This window comes from Hyperolius riggenbachi, chromosome 1 (genome assembly GCF_040937935.1).
Source record: "Hyperolius riggenbachi isolate aHypRig1 chromosome 1, aHypRig1.pri, whole genome shotgun sequence".
Taxonomy (NCBI): Eukaryota; Metazoa; Chordata; class Amphibia; order Anura; family Hyperoliidae; genus Hyperolius; species Hyperolius riggenbachi.
The window spans coordinates 634,284,595-634,301,541 of record NC_090646.1 but is presented as its reverse complement, the minus strand read 5'-3'; the positions used below and the strand labels follow the sequence as shown (position 1 = coordinate 634,301,541).

Sequence of the window (16,947 nt, the reverse complement as noted above, 5' to 3'; positions counted from 1 at the left end):
GCCACTGTATACCTGTTCAGTGAACCCGCCACTGCATACCTGTTCAGTGAACCCACCACTGCATACCTGTTCAGTGAACCCGCCACTGCATACCTGTTCAGTGAACCTGCCACTGCATACCTGTTCAGTGAACCTGCCACTGCATACCTGTTCTGTTCAGTGGACCCGCCACTGTATACCTGTTCTGTTCAGTGAACCCGCCACTGTATACCTGTTCAGTGAACCCGCCACTGCATACCTGTTGTGTTCAGTGAACCCGCCACTGTATACCTGTTCTGTTCAGTGAACCCGCCACTGCATACCTGTTCTGTTCAGTGAACCCGCCACTGCATACCTGTTCTGTTCAGTGAACCCGCCACTGCATACCTGTTCTGTTCAGTGAACCCGCCACTGTATACCTGTTCTGTTCAGTGAACCCGCCACTGTATACCTGTTGTGTTCAGTGCACCCGTCACTGTATACCTGTTCAGTGAACCCGCCACTGCATACCTGTTGTGTTCAGTGAACCCGCCACTGTATACCTGTTGTGTTCAGTGAACCCGCCACTGCATACCTGTTGTGTTCAGTGAACCCGCCACTGTATACCTGTTGTGTTCAGTGAACCCGCCACTGTATACCTGTTCTGTTCAGTGAACCCGCCACTGTATACCTGTTGTGTTCAGTGAACCCGTCACTGTATACCTGTTCTGTTCAGTGAACCCGTCACTGTATACCTGTTCAGTGAACCCGCCACTGCATACCTGTTGTGTTCAGTGAACCCGCCACTGTATACCTGTTGTGTTCAGTGAACCCGCCACTGTATACCTGTTGTGTTCAGTGAACCTGCCACTGCATACCTGTTCAGTGAACCCGCCACTGTATACCTGTTCTGTTCAGTGAACCCACCGCATCAGTGCGCATACCTGTGCAGTTAAGTGAACCCACCTACCCACGTGAGTGCACGCAGTGTGATATACCACTCCGTGCATACCCGATATGGACAAAACAGGTAGAGGAAGAGGTAGTGCCAGAGCCAGAGGAAGGCCACCCGGCAGGTCTGCGCGAGGTCGTGTAAATGTAATTTCGTGTGGACCTGGCTCACAGTACAGTGCTCGGAAGAAGGCACGTCCCATCACCTCCCAAGATTGTCAGGACGTGGTTGAGTATTTAGCGACACAGAACATCTCATCTTGCTCAGCCACCAGCGCTACTACTAGCATCACTTCCGCTGCATTTGACACTTCGCAAGAATTATTTAGTGGTAAAATCACTAATGCACAGCCATTGTTGTTACAGCCAGATGAATTTTCACCAGCTCATATGTCTGAGTTACGCGGCAACACTATGGATGTAACGTGTAAGGAGGATAAAGGACCTACTGATGATGGTGCATGTTTGGATTTGTCTGAGGCAAGCGAAGCTGGGCAGGATGATTACGATGATGACGATGATAGGGATCCTCTGTATGTTCCCAATAGAGGAGATGAAGAGGGGGACAGTTCAGAGGGGGAGTCAGAGAGTAGTAGGAGGAGAGAAGTTGCTGAAAGAAGCTGGGGCAGCTCTTCGTCAGAAACAGCTGGTGGCAGTGTCCGGCACCATGTATCGCCACCTATGTACAGCCAGCCAACTTGCCCTTCAGCATCAGCTGCTGAGGTCCCCATAGTGCCCACATCCCAGGGTGGCTCAGCGGTGTGGAAATGTTTTAATGTGTGTGCCTCAGATCGGACCAAAGCCATCTGTTCGCTCTGCCAACAAAAATTGAGCCGTGGAAAGGCCAACACTCACGTAGGGACAAGTGCCTTACGAAAGCACCTGGAGAAAAGGCACAAACAGCAATGGGATGGCCACCTGAGCAAAAGCAGCAGCAGCACACAAAAGAAAAGTCACCCTCCTTCTCCTCTTCCTCCTTCAGGTGCATCATCTGCTTCTGCCGCTTTCTCCCTTCCACCTTCACAGGCACCCTCCTCCACTCCACCTCTGCCCTTGAGCACTTCCTGCTCCTCTGCCCACAGCAGCAGTCAGGTGTCCGTGAAGGAAATGTTTGAGCGGAAGAAGCCAATTTCGGCCAGTCACCCCCTTGCCCGGCGTCTGACAGCTGGCGTGGCTGAACTGTTAGCTCGCCAGCTGTTACCATACCGACTGGTGGACTCTGAGGCCTTCCGTAAATTTGTGGCCATCGGAACACTGCAGTGGAAGATGCCAGGCCGCACTTATTTTTTCGAGAAAGGCCATACCCCAACTGCACCGTGAAGTTGAGAGGCAAGTGGTGTCATCTCTTGCAAAGAGCGTTGGGTCAAGGGTACACCTGACCACGGATGCCTGGTCTGCCAAGCACGGGCAGGGCCGCTACATTACGTACACAGCCCATTGGGTCAACCTGGTGGTGAACGATGGCAAGCAGGGCGCAGCGGACCAAATTGTGACACCTCCACGGCTTGCAGGCAGGCCTCCTGCCACCTCCTCTCCTCCTGCTACATGCTTTTCGCTGTCCTCCTCCTCCTTGGCTGAGTGGCAGTTCTCCTCTCCAGCTACACAGCCCCAGCTCCGCAGGGCCTATGCTGCATGCCAGGTACGGCAGTGTCACGCCATCTTAGACATGTCTTGTCTCAAAGCGGAGAGTCACACTGGAGCAGCTCTCCTGGCTGCTCTTAAGAAACAGGTGGATGAGTGGCTGACCCCGCACCACCTGGAGATAGGCAACGTGGTGTGCGACAACGGCAGCAATCTGCTTGCCGCTTTGCATATGGGGAAGCTGACACACATACCCTGCATGGCACATGTCATGAATCTAGTTGTTCAAAGATTTGTGGCAAAGTACCCTGGCTTAGCGGATGTCCTGAAGCAGGCCAGGAAGTTCTGTGGGCATTTGAGGCGGTCTTACACAGCCATGGCACGCAACATGCCGGTGAGACGCCTCATTTGCGATAGCCCGACTCGCTGGAATTCGACCCTGCTCATGCTCTCCCGCCTGCTAGAACAGAAGAAAGCCGTCACCCAGTACCTCTACAACTACAGTAGAATGAAACAGTCTGGGAAGATGGGGATGATCTGGCCCGACAACTGGACACTGATGAAAAATGCATGCAGGCTCATGCGGCCGTTTCAGGAGGTGACCAACCTGGTGAGCCGCAGTGAGGGCACCATCAGCGACTTAATTCCCTACGCTTACTTCTTGGAGCGTGCTGTGCGTAGAGTGGCGGATGAAGCTGCGAATGAGCGTGACCAGGAACCGTTACGGCAGGAACAGGCATGGGACCAATTTTCATCAGACCCAGCTGTTTCCTCAACACCTGCGGCAGCACAGAGGGGGGAGGAGGAGGAAGAAGAGAAGTCGTGTGCAGAAGACGAGTCAGACTCAGAGGATGATGAGCAAGGTGTTTCTTTGGGGGAGAAGGAGGGAACGGCGGCAGGAGAACACCCGCAGCAGGCGTCGCAGGGGGCTTGTGCTGCTCAACCTTCCCGTGGTATTGTTCGCGGCTGGGGGGAGGAGGTTGACTTACGTGACGTCACTGAGGAAGAGCAAGAGGAGATGGAGGGTACTGGATCCGACTTTGTGCAGATGTCTTTTATGCTCTCCTGCCTGTTGAGGGACCCCCGTATAAAAAAACCTCAAGGGGAATGAGCTGTACTGGGTGGCCACACTACTAGACCCTCGGAGAAGAGAAGTCGGCTAAGTCACAAAAGTGTTAAGTACCTCACCTTTATCAAAATGAATGAGGCATGGATCCCGGAGGGCTGCTGCCCGCCCCAAGACTAAGTCAGTCCCTGCACACACAGCATCTCTGCCTGCACGCCGTGTGACTGGCTGCCTGGCCTGCCCCAAGAAGACTAAGTCGCTCCCAGTCCCTCCACACAGCATGTCTGCCTGCAGGCTGCTTGACTACCTTCTCCGCCACCACCAACAGGGTCCGGGACTCCAGGCGGATTGCTGAATTTTTTAGGCCGCTGCTACCAGCGGCCGCTGTAATAATTTTTCTGGTGCGTGTACATGACTGCCTAATTTTTCTGGCTGCACTGCGGGCAGCTGCAACAACAAAAGAAAAGGCATGTACATGCGCCCATTCCCCTTCGTGATCATTACCTTGCCGTGGTGAAGGGGGTTGCGTATCACAATGAAGCAATGACCGGCGCCTAGATAAGTGTCTCGGGGGGCACACCCACGATAATAAGGTCGTTGGCTCATTGTGGTCAGACCAAATTTGATCAGCTGGACAGTCACTGTTCTGTCATTCAGCTACATCAGCCAGGCGACCATATGGGCTGTAAAGCTACCAAAACCTGCACTCTCGCCATGGTGCGCACCAGTCCAGCACGGCCGTCACTACACAAACAGCTGTTTGCGGTGCGTTACACGGTGAGTTTGGTGTGTCAGTGTGAAGCAGTACCTTAATTACACTACCTGATGTATACACATGCAAGATGTTTTAAAGCACTTTAGGCCTGTCATTTAGCATTCAATGTGATTTCTGCCCTTAAAACGCAGCTTTGCGTCAAATCCAGATTTTTCCCGGGGACTTTTGGCGTGTATCCCACTCCGCCATGCCCCCCTCCAGGTGTTAGACCCCTTGAAACATCTTTTCCATCACTTTTGTGGCCAGCATAATTTTTTTTTTCAAAGTTCGCATCCCCATTGAAGTCTATTTCGGTTCGCGAACTTTAACGCGAACCGAACCTTCCGTGGAAGTTCGCGAACCCGGTTCGCGAACCTAAAATCGGAGGTTCGGCCCAACTCTACTCGCCAATGCTCTAAAACAGGCTTATCTTTGGTAAAACCCAACCAAATGACCTTAGGTGACTACTTGTCCATCACTATCCAGGACATCTATCACTGCCGGCCACAGAGGAGGAACAGGTTGTCACCTAAGGTTGTTTAGGTGGGTTTTAACCAAGATAAGCCTGTTTTACAGCATTGTCGAGAGTAAAGAGGCCCATACACTGGTCGATTTCAGCCATTGATCGATCAATTCTATAGAAACGATTAGAAATCGATTCTAACAAATCAGCCGATCGATTTGCGGTCGATTTCGATTTGATCTGACAAGATGGAAAATCTAGGTCGATCTGCTGCTGGCAGCAGATCGATGGCCCATAGAGTTGCATAGGATCTAATTGTCCAATAATGCATTTAGATAGATTTCCAATAGGAAATCTGTTCCTAGTGTGTGGCGCACATCAGATAGATTCCTGTCAGATTGGACCTGCAGGGCTGTGGAGTTGGTACAAAAATCTTCGACTCCAACTCCTCAATTTAATAAATTTCCGACTCCAGGTACCCAAAATGCCTCCGACTGACTCCTCGACTCCGACTCCTTAGTCTATTACTTACCAGGGCTGTGGATTTTGTCCAAAATCATCCGACTCCTTAGTTTATGAAATCACGATTCCGACTCCAAGTCCAGGTACCCAAAATTGCTCCGGCTCCTCGACTCCGACTCCACAGCCCTGCCTGACAGGCATCTGACAGAAATCTGATGGTCAAATCTGCTGCAAATCTATAAGTGTATGGCCACCTTAAGTGTTCTTCATCACGGCGTGTTTTATAATTAAAGGTTTTAATACATTATGGAGCGCGCCTCCATCTTCCTTTTTTAATGTTGAGAAACACTGGTGTAGACTAGCCCCGTGCCTATTAGAATTCCTCACAAATATTGAAGTCGGTGTACTATTATGACCAGCAAGCGATGTGCAATGCAGGCTGTAGCGAGGCTGATGGCTGAACTCACTGTGCCACAAGGCACAGCTTTCAGTATTCAGCAGAGACAGGTTACATTCAGCGATCAGGTTCAAGTGTGTATCTGACACCTCTACAGCTTCCACTTACAAAGAGGAGCCTGTCAGGGCTACACGCTTTATACATAATGCAGCATCTATGCACGCCTGCTTGCTGCTAGCACTGATACATGCCAGCTATAATCCCACCTGATGCATCTGCCAAGCTGTACACTAAGCAAACACTGCAGCATAAACCAGAGCCTGGCTGCATCTCCAACAGCCTGAATTCCAGAGGAGCTACAGAGGAAAAGGACTACAAACAAGTCAAATAGCTGGAAAATCATTCCTGTACAACATCCACATTCTAATGTGTGATCTGGGTGGGAGTCCCAGAGTCCTTGAATTACACTATTACAGTACTGTATTTAGTCATTAGAAAAGCTTAAAGTGGACCTGAAACTCTTGCAAAGGACAGAAGGAAAACAGAGAAATGCACCCTGTATGTATTTAGAGAGTTTAGCCTGTCTAATTCCCCTTCATCTGTGACTAATCACAACTGTCAGCTGTCCGCCCTGGCAGAGCAGCTAATTTGTAAGCACAGGATGTTAACCCCAAGTCTGCTTTCATGAAAGCAGGAAGTATACACACTGCAGATTTATTGCAGGATTTGTATCATCTGTAACAAAAATGTTTCTCTTTAAAGGTGGTTATGCTGTTGCTTATTTTTCAGAGCAGAGAGGAAGTTCTGAGTTCAGGACCGAACTACACCCAATACATGGGAAACTAATGTAATTATAATGATATAAAGTTTATAGACTACAAAGTACAAGACAGAATACATTTTCCATGAGTAAAACGTACTTGCCAATGCACTACAGCTAGCTTCCTGCACTCAGTAGATTTGACTGCTAGACAGGTCAGGAGCGACGATGTGACTCCCAAAGTAGAAAGAACGGAGGGCCAAATACATTTCACACCCATATGGTAGAACATGTGATTGAAGGTGGCAGCAAAGAGCGCTGACAAGGTTGTGGCATGGAAGTGGTTTCCCCTCTGGTGTCTTTAGCCGCATAGTTTAGCACCAATCTCATCTAGATTTGGTAGTGCAGTAGTTTGTAGACTTAAAATGTACAGGAAGTGAAATTGCAAGCCCTCACTTTCTGACAGGAAGCCAGAATATTGCGGGGGGGGTCATAGGAAGAGGTGAGCCGATGACAGCTGGGTGGAAAACCTAGCTAAAAGAGCCTGCAAAAAACACTGGTCAGTGACATGTACAGCCAAATATGTAAGTAATACTTATACTTTACACTACAACATGTAAGCTTCCAGGATTTTCTTTATATTTAACGTTTTTACAGAAAAGCTTGTATACATGCAATCAAACCAAACTGTAGAAAAAAGTACACTGTTGCCCCATTACTTACAATATTAGTAAATGTAAACAGAATTACATGAGAGACTGCATCTGATAATCAGTAAAATATTGCCATAATGGATATAGAGGACGTGGGTATATCCAGGGCTGGGGAGCGAGAGCAATTTTGGGGTACCTGGAGTCGGAGGGAACATAAACAGAGTCGTTAAAAGTAGAACAGTTTCCCAAACTCAGGTTCACCGGTAAAGAAACTGGCCAGCCGGCGCTCTGTGTCCAACAGGTACACCAATCCTGTTCAATCAATGGCCACAGTATGAGCAAAAGACACAGCACTCAGAGGGCTGTGAACAGCAACAAGGTGTATTGGAGTAAAGGACACACACACAACGTTTGGGCCGAGCCCTTCCTCAGGTGAGGAAGATGACAAATTTCAGCCAGCAGAATGCAGAAGCAGCAGAATGGGCAAGACATCTGGTTGCCATGATTACAGTGATGTCTGCCTGATCCTGACTACAAAAACGATCAGTGACCGGTTTACTCATTTGTCACAAGATGGTGGCAACCCAATTATAATGTCAATGGGTACAGTCTTGTTGGCACCCTAGGATTCTTACTCATTTGGCTGCTGACAAAGTTCAATTCACAATCACATGCCAATCATACGCAAAACTAATCCAAGGCTTTATTAGTCACAGGTGATGAGATATAAAAAAAAGGATTTACATAGAATGCATATGCATTGCTCTAATCCTTTACTAAAAAGGAGAAACTATTGGCAGGTAACAGAAGAGAGGGCATGTATGCATCAACATTTCAGGACAAACTATATATTCTAAAACAAGCAACTGGATTTCAGCCCACCTGCATAAACACGGCCTCATTTCCAGGGCTGGGAAGTCGGAGTAATTTTGGGTAGCTGGAGTCGGCGGTTTCATAAAATTGAGGAGTCGTTTTGTACCAACTCCACAGCCCTGCTTATTTCTGCAACGGGACATACACTTTAATCAGATAGAGTTGTGCCATTGCAAACCATTCCTCCACATCCCTCTGACCAATCAGCTGCAACATATCCCCTAACCTACCTACACACCTGAATTACATACCATCAGAAATTATCTTTTGTGATCACTTTGGATGGCCTGAACCTCAACTCAGAACCTCCTGAACTCAGAATTACCTCTCTGATCTAAAAGATAAGCAATAGCATAATAATGAAAATCATTTCTTTATTACAGCTGATATAAAACCTGCAATAAATCCGCAGTGTGTCTACAGTATTTCCCGCTTTCACGAACGCAGACATAGGGTTAACATCCTGCGTTTACAAATTAGCTGTTCTGCTGACACAGCCAGCTGACAGACCTAATTACATTTGTGATTAGTCACAAATGAGGGGGCATTAGAAAGGCTAAACTCTCTAAATACATACAGGGGGCATTTCCCTCTTCTTTCCTGTGCAAGAGTTCAGGTCCACTTTAACCCTGGCCAGTGTACAGATGTCCTACCTGTATATATCTCTCTGCTGAGAAGCACAATCTGTACCATGAAGAGGAGGAGCAGCAGGAGGCGCCCGTTCACAACTGGACCTATGTAGCAACAGGCCAAAACGTACCCAACTCGGATGATCACTTGGAGGAGGGGAGAGGGGGGCACTGTCATCAGAGGACAACAGACTTTAACCCGAAGCCATCAAACTATTGTTTAGAGACATACAAGTCTTGTGTGTATAACTCAGCTGTCTGGGTCATAGACAAATAGAGGAACAGTATGCTTGGTTTAGGCTGCATTCACAGTGGCCGTTGCATTGCGTTCCCTGCAACCAGGGCTGTGGAGTCAATGTCGGAGCAATTTTGGGTACTTGGAGTCAGAGTCGGAGGTTTCAGTAAACTGAGGCGTCAGATGATTTCTGTACCAAATCCATAGCCTTGGTAGAACTCAGACTGAGGGCCTTTTCTACTACCCTGCAATTTGATTCCAATCGCAAAACGCAAGGTACATTAAACTAACGGAAACGGCAGCAGCAAATTCCATTAGTGCAATGCGATTTTGGCCCAAGCGCAATAGTCCTGCTGCATTTTGGATGCCCTTGAGCTCCACTATATTGAGTATAGTAGCTCAATCGCATGGTGGAAATTGATCGCAATTGTGATCGCAATCGCATTTTATAGTGGAAAAAAACCCTGCGGCCTCTTGCACACTACATGCGATTCCGATTTGCGATTGACGCTATTTTTTATGCGATTCCAATTTTTTATCGGTACTGCATGGTGTGTTTTCTCTTCATCTTTCTTTGAGTTCTGATAGCATCCAGGGAGAATAGGGATCACAAACTGGATTTGCAGTGTGCAGGGCCTAAGGAGTCGGAGTCATTTTGGGTACCTGGAGTCAGAAGTTACATAAACTGAGGAGTTGGATGATTCCTGTTCCAACTCCACAGCCCTGCCTGTAACAGCCGGGACGCAGCACAATAGATCTGGACAGAGGCGCCACATGTTAACCGTGCATTGCTTCACATTCAATGCATTAAATAATATGCGCCACCTGCACTGTTAACACCTCAAATTGGTACAGTATGATATATAATATAGACCTCACCTCCCTATCTTAGTACATTAAGGTATATGACAGCTGCCTCATCGCACAATCCTATAGATATACATGTAGCATGGCAGCTCCTCACCTCCCTGTCCTATAGATATACATATAGTACACATAGCAAGTCCCTCATTTCCATGTCCTATAGATATACATATAGTACACACAGTCAGCCCCTCACCCTCTTGTCCTATAGATATACATATAGTACAGTCAGCCCCTCGCCTCCCTGTCCTATAGGTATACATATAGTACACAGTCAGCCCCTCACCCCCATCCTATAGATATACATATAGTACAGTCAGCCCCTCACCTCCCTGTCCTATAGATACACAGAGGCAGCCCCTCACCTCTCTGTCCTATAGATACACAGAGGCAGCCCCTCACCTCCCTGTCCTATAGATACACAGAGGCAGCCCCTCACCTCTCTGTCCTATAGATACACACAGAGGCAGCCCCTCACCTCCCTGTCCTATAGATACACACAGAGGCAGCCCCTCACCTCCCTGTCCTATAGATACACAGAGGCAGCCCCTCACCTCCCTGTCCTATAGATACACACAGAGGCAGCCCCTCACCTCCCTGTCCTATAGATACACACAGAGGCAGCCCCTCACCTCCCTGTCCTATAGATACACACAGAGGCAGCCCCTCACCTCCCTGTCCTATAGATACACACAGAGGCAGCCCCTCACCTCCCTGTCCTATAGATACACACAGAGGCAGCCCCTCACCTCCCTGTCCTATAGATACACACAGAGGCAGCCCCTCACCTCCCTGTCCTATAGATACACACAGAGGCAGCCCCTCACCTCCCTGTCCTATAGATACACACAGAGGCAGCCCCTCACCTCCCTGTCCTATAGATACACACAGAGGCAGCCCCTCACCTCCCTGTCCTATAGATACACACAGAGGCAGCCCCTCACCTCCCTGTCCTATAGATACACACAGAGGCAGCCCCTCACCTCCCTGTCCTATAGATACACAGAGGCAGCCCCTCACCTCCCTGTCCTATAGATACACACAGAGGCAGCCCTTCACCTCCCTGTCCTATAGATACACACAGAGGCAGCCCCTCGCCTCCCTGTCCTATAGATACACACAGAGGCAGCCCCTCACCTCCCTGTCCTATAGATACACACAGAGGCAGCCCCTCACCTCCCTGTCCTATAGATACACACAGAGGCAGCCCCTCACCTCCCTGTCCTATAGATACACACAGAGGCAGCCCCTCACCTCCCTGTCCTATAGATACACACAGAGGCAGCCCCTCACCTCCCTGTCCTATAGATACACACAGAGGCAGCCCCTCACCTCCCTGTCCTATAGATACAGAGGCAGCCCCTCACCTCCCTGTCCTATAGATACACAGAGGCAGCCCCTCACCTCCCTGTCCTATAGATACACACAGAGGCAGCCCCTCACCTCCCTGTCCTATAGATACACAGAGGCAGCCCCTCACCTCCCTGTCCTATAGATACAGAGGCAGCCCCTCACCTCCCTGTCCTATAGATACACAGAGGCAGCCCCTCACCTCCCTGTCCTATAGATACACACAGAGGCAGCCCCTCACCTCCCTGTCCTATAGATACACACAGAGGCAGCCCCTCACCTCCCTGTCCTATAGATACACAGAGGCAGCCCCTCACCTCCCTGTCCTATAGATACACACAGAGGCAGCCCTTCACCTCCCTGTCCTATAGATACACACAGAGGCAGCCCCTCGCCTCCCTGTCCTATAGATACACACAGAGGCAGCCCCTCAACTCCCTGTCCTATAGATACACAGAGGCAGCCCCTCACCTCCCTGTCCTATAGATACACAGAGGCAGCCCCTCACCTCCCTGTCCTATAGATACACACAGAGGCAGCCCCTCACCTCCCTGTCCTATAGATACACACAGAGGCAGCCCCTCACCTCCCTGTCCTATAGATACACACAGAGGCAGCCCCTCACCTCCCTGTCCTATAGATACACAGAGGCAGCCCCTCACCTCCCTGTCCTATAGATACACAGAGGCAGCCCCTCACCTCCCTGTCCTATAGATACAGAGGCAGCCCCTCACCTCCCTGTCCTATAGATACACAGAGGCAGCCCCTCACCTCCCTGTCCTATAGATACACAGAGGCAGCCCCTCACCTCCCTGTCCTATAGATACACAGAGGCAGCCCCTCACCTCCCTGTCCTATAGATACACAGAGGCAGCCCCTCACCTCCCTGTCCTATAGATACACAGAGGCAGCCCCTCACCTCCCTGTCCTATAGATACAGAGGCAGCCCCTCACCTCCCTGTCCTATAGATACACAGAGGCAGCCCCTCACCTCCCTGTCCTATAGATACACACAGAGGCAGCCCCTCACCTCCCTGTCCTATAGATACACACAGAGGCAGCCCCTCACCTCCCTGTCCTATAGATACACAGAGGCAGCCCCTCACCTCCCTGTCCTATAGATACACACAGAGGCAGCCCTTCACCTCCCTGTCCTATAGATACACACAGAGGCAGCCCCTCGCCTCCCTGTCCTATAGATACACACAGAGGCAGCCCCTCAACTCCCTGTCCTATAGATACACAGAGGCAGCCCCTCACCTCCCTGTCCTATAGATACACAGAGGCAGCCCCTCACCTCCCTGTCCTATAGATACACACAGAGGCAGCCCCTCACCTCCCTGTCCTATAGATACACACAGAGGCAGCCCCTCACCTCCCTGTCCTATAGATACACAGAGGCAGCCCCTCACCTCCCTGTCCTATAGATACACACAGAGGCAGCCCCTCACCTCCCTGTCCTATAGATACACACAGAGGCAGCCCCTCACCTCCCTGTCCTATAGATACACACAGAGACAGCCCCTCACCTCCCTGTCCAATAGATACACACAGAGGTAGCCCCTCACCTCCCTGTCCTATAGATACACACAGAGGTAGCCCCTCACCTCCCTGTCCTATAGATACACACAGAGACAGCCCCTCACCTCCCTGTCCAATAGATACACACAGAGGCAGCCCCTCACCTCCCTGTCCTATAGATACAGAGGCAGCCCCTCACCTCCCTGTCCTATAGATACACAGAGGCAGCCCCTCACCTCTCTGTCCTATAGATACACACAGAGGCAGCCCCTCACCTCCCTGTCCTATAGATACACACAGAGGCAGCCCCTCACCTCCCTGTCCTATAGATACAGAGGCAGCCCCTCACCTCCCTGTCCTATAGATACAGAGGCAGCCCCTCACCTCCCTGTCCTATAGATACAGAGGCAGCCCCTCACCTCCCTGTCCTATAGATACAGAGGCAGCCCCTCACCTCCCTGTCCTATAGATACACAGAGGCAGCCCCTCACCTCCCTGTCCTATAGATACACAGAGGCAGCCCCTCACCTCCCTGTCCTATAGATACATAGAGGCAGCCCCTCACCTCCCTGTCCTTTAGATACACACAGAGGCAGCCCCTCACCTCCCTGTCCTTTAGATACACACAGAGGCAGCCCCTCACCTCCCTGTCCTATAGATACACACAGAGGCAGCCCCTCACCTCCCTGTCCTATAGATACACACAGAGGCAGCCCCTCACCTCCCTGTCCTATAGATACACACAGAGGCAGCCCCTCACCTCCCTGTCCTATAGATACACACAGAGGCAGCCCCTCACCTCCCTGTCCTATAGATACACACAGAGGCAGCCCCTCACCTCCCTGTCCTATAGATACACACAGAGGCAGCCCCTCACCTCCCTGTCCTATAGGTACACAGAGGCAGCCCCTCACCTCCCTGTCCTATAGATACACACAGAGGCAGCCCCTCACCTCCCTGTCCTATAGATACACATAGGCTGCCCCTCACCTCCCTGTCCTATAGATACACATAGGCTGCCCCTCACCTCCCTGTCCTATAGATACACATAGGCTGCCCCTCACCTCCCTGTCCTATAGATACACATAGGCTGCCCCTCACCTCCCTGTCCTATAGATACACACAGAGGCGGCCCCTCACCTCCCTGTCCTATAGAGACACACAGAGGCGGCCCCTCACCTCCCTGTCCTATAGAGACACACAGAGGCGGCCCCTCACCTCCCTGTCCTATAGAGACACACAGAGGCGGCCCCTCACCTCCCTGTCCTATAGAGACACACAGAGGCGGCCCCTCACCTCCCTGTCCTATAGATACACAGAGGCAGCCCCTCACCTCCCTGTCCTATAGATACACACAGAGGCAGCCCCTCACCTCCCTGTCCTATAGATACACAGAGGCAGCCCCTCACCTCCCTGTCCTATAGATACACAGAGGCAGCCCCTCACCTCCCTGTCCTATAGATACACACAGAGGCGGCCCCTCGACTCCCTGTCCTATAGATACACACAGAGGCAGCCCCTCACCTCCCTGTCCTATAGATACACACAGAGGCAGCCCCTCACCTCCCTGTCCTATAGAGACACACAGAGGCGGCCCCTCACCTATAGAGACACACAGAGGCAGCCCCTCACCTCCCTGTCCTATAGAGACACACAGAGGCAGCCCCTCACCTCCCTGTCCTATAGATACACAGAGGCAGCCCCTCACCTCCCTGTCCTATAGAGACACACAGAGGCAGCCCCTCACCTCCCTGTCCTATAGAGACACAGAGGCAGCCCCTCACCTCCCTGTCCTATAGATACACACAGAGGCGGCCCCTCGACTCCCTGTCCTATAGATACACACAGAGGCAGCCCCTCACCTCCCTGTCCTATAGATACACACAGAGGCAGCCCCTCACCTCCCTGTCCTATAGAGACACACAGAGGCGGCCCCTCACCTATAGAGACACACAGAGGCAGCCCCTCACCTCCCTGTCCTATAGAGACACACAGAGGCAGCCCCTCACCTCCCTGTCCTATAGATACACAGAGGCAGCCCCTCACCTCCCTGTCCTATAGAGACACACAGAGGCAGCCCCTCACCTCCCTGTCCTATAGATACACACAGAGGCAGCCCCTCACCTCCCTGTCCTATAGAGACACACAGAGGCGGCCCCTCACCTATAGAGACACACAGAGGCAGCCCCTCACCTCCCTGTCCTATAGAGACACACAGAGGCAGCCCCTCACCTCCCTGTCCTATAGATACACAGAGGCAGCCCCTCACCTCCCTGTCCTATAGAGACACACAGAGGCAGCCCCTCACCTCCCTGTCCTATAGATACACACAGAGGCAGCCCCTCACCTCCCTGTCCTATAGAGACACACAGAGGCAGCCCCTCACCTCCCTGTCCTATAGAGACACACAGAGGCAGCCCCTCACCTCCCTGTCCTATAGAGACACACAGAGGCAGCCCCTCACCTCCCTGTCCTATAGATACACAGAGGCAGCCCCTCACCTCCCTGTCCTATAGAGACACACAGAGGCAGCCCCTCACCTCCCTGTCCTATAGAGACACACAGAGGCAGCCCCTCACCTCCCTGTCCTATAGATACACAGAGGCGGCCCCTCACCTCCCTGTCCTATAGAGACACACAGAGGCAGCCCCTCACCTCCCTGTCCTATAGATACACACAGAGGCAGCCCCTCACCTCCCTGTCCTTGAGGCCGAGCAGCAGCACCTCCTCCATGAGGGTGAGCCGGGCCTCCTTGTCTCCGGGCCGCTCCTCATCCTCCTGCTCGTCCCGCAGCTGCTCCTCCGGCTGCCGGTCGCTGCGGGAGGCCTCAGTGCGGCGCTGCACCAGGCTGGAGTTGCGCTGGGTCAGGTTGGTGGTGACGGCGGTGCTGCTCATGGTTGCTGGGCGGGCGAGGAGCGCTATCTGCAGGCCCGGGCTCCGCACATCAGGCCCCTCCGCCGGCTCCGTGTACCCGGGAGACTCCGCTATCACTCCAGCTGCTGCTCCGCCAAGATGGCGACTCCCGGTGACGTCACCGGAGGATGTGGCACCGACACCGCGCGGGGAGGGGAAGTGACGTCACGCCAGAGGTGCACACTGATCAGTCACCCGCCCTCCTCCACAGCTTGTCTTGTGTCAGAGACCACCAGTTACTTCTGTTCCTTTTTATTTGCAGTTCAGCTTACAAGTACATGGACTATTTCATATGTATCTCCTCCACTACATAGTGATGCCAGTGTCTGTGTATCCTATACCAATATAGTGCTGCCAGTGTCTGTATACTATCATAGCTCCCAACTGTCCCTCTTTTGGAGGGACAGTCCCTCTTTGGGAGCCCAATCCCTCTGTCCCTCTTTCCTCCTCATTTGTCCCTTTTCAGGACTTTGTCCCTCTTTCTATGTAAATATATATATATATATATATTTCTCTACTAAAAAATGTGTTTGATTGACTCTAAACTTTATTCCCATCCTTTAAATTGACATATTACTAATTTTAAAATGTTAATATGAAGGAAAGTGAACCAGGATAGAAAGGACCAGTGTGGTTTAAATTATAAAACAACATATTTTTCTTATGAAATCTTTATGGTATGCGTGACTAGGGGTGTGCCAGAGGCGTGGTTAGGGGTGTGACAGGGGTGTGGCTTACATGTCCCTCTTTCTCATCTCAAAAAGTTGGGAGGTATGTACTATACCAATATAATGCTGCCAGTGTCTGTGTATACTATACCAATATAGTGCTGCTGTGTCTGTGTATACTATACCAATATAGTGCTGCCAGTGTGTGTATATACTATACCAATATAATGCTGCCAGTGTATACTATACCAATATAGTGTTGCCAGTATCTGTGTATAGTATACCAATATAATGCTGTCAGTGTTTCTGTATACTATACCAATATAGTGCTGCCAGTATCTGTGTATAGTATACCAATATAATGCTGCCAGTGTCTGTGTATACTATACCTATATAGTGCTGCCAGTGTCTGCGTATACTATACCAATATAGTGTTGTCAGTATCTGTGTATACTATACCAATATAGTGCTGCCAGTGTGTGTATATACTATACCAATATAATGCTGCCAGTGTATACTATACCAATATAGTGTTGCCAGTATCTGTGTATAGTATACCAATATAATGCTGGCAGTGTCTGTGTATACTATACCAATATAGTGCTGCCAGTATCTGTGTATAGTATACCAATATAATGCTGCCAGTGTCTGTGTATACTATACCAATATAGTGCTGCCAGTATCTGTGTATACTATACCAATATAGTGCTGCCAGTATCTGTGTATACTATACCAATATAGTGCTGCCAGTATCTGTGTATACTATACCAATATAGTGCTGCCAGTGTCTGTGTATACTATATCATAGTGTTGCCGGTATCTGTGTATACTATACCAATATAGTGTTGC

General features: G+C 50.6%; 1 protein-coding gene across 1 annotated transcript in view; it reads right to left on the bottom strand.

The window, feature by feature from the left end:
• GOLPH3 (golgi phosphoprotein 3) overlaps positions 1-15,562 on the bottom strand; it is a 34,559-nt gene extending 18,997 nt beyond the window's left edge. The window contains exon 1 of the mRNA XM_068251258.1: positions 15,212-15,562. Within this exon, the coding sequence (XP_068107359.1) occupies positions 15,212-15,412 (201 nt within the window). The 5' untranslated portion in view covers positions 15,413-15,562. The remainder of the gene's footprint in view (positions 1-15,211) is intronic.
• Between the last annotated feature and the right edge of the window lie 1,385 nt (positions 15,563-16,947).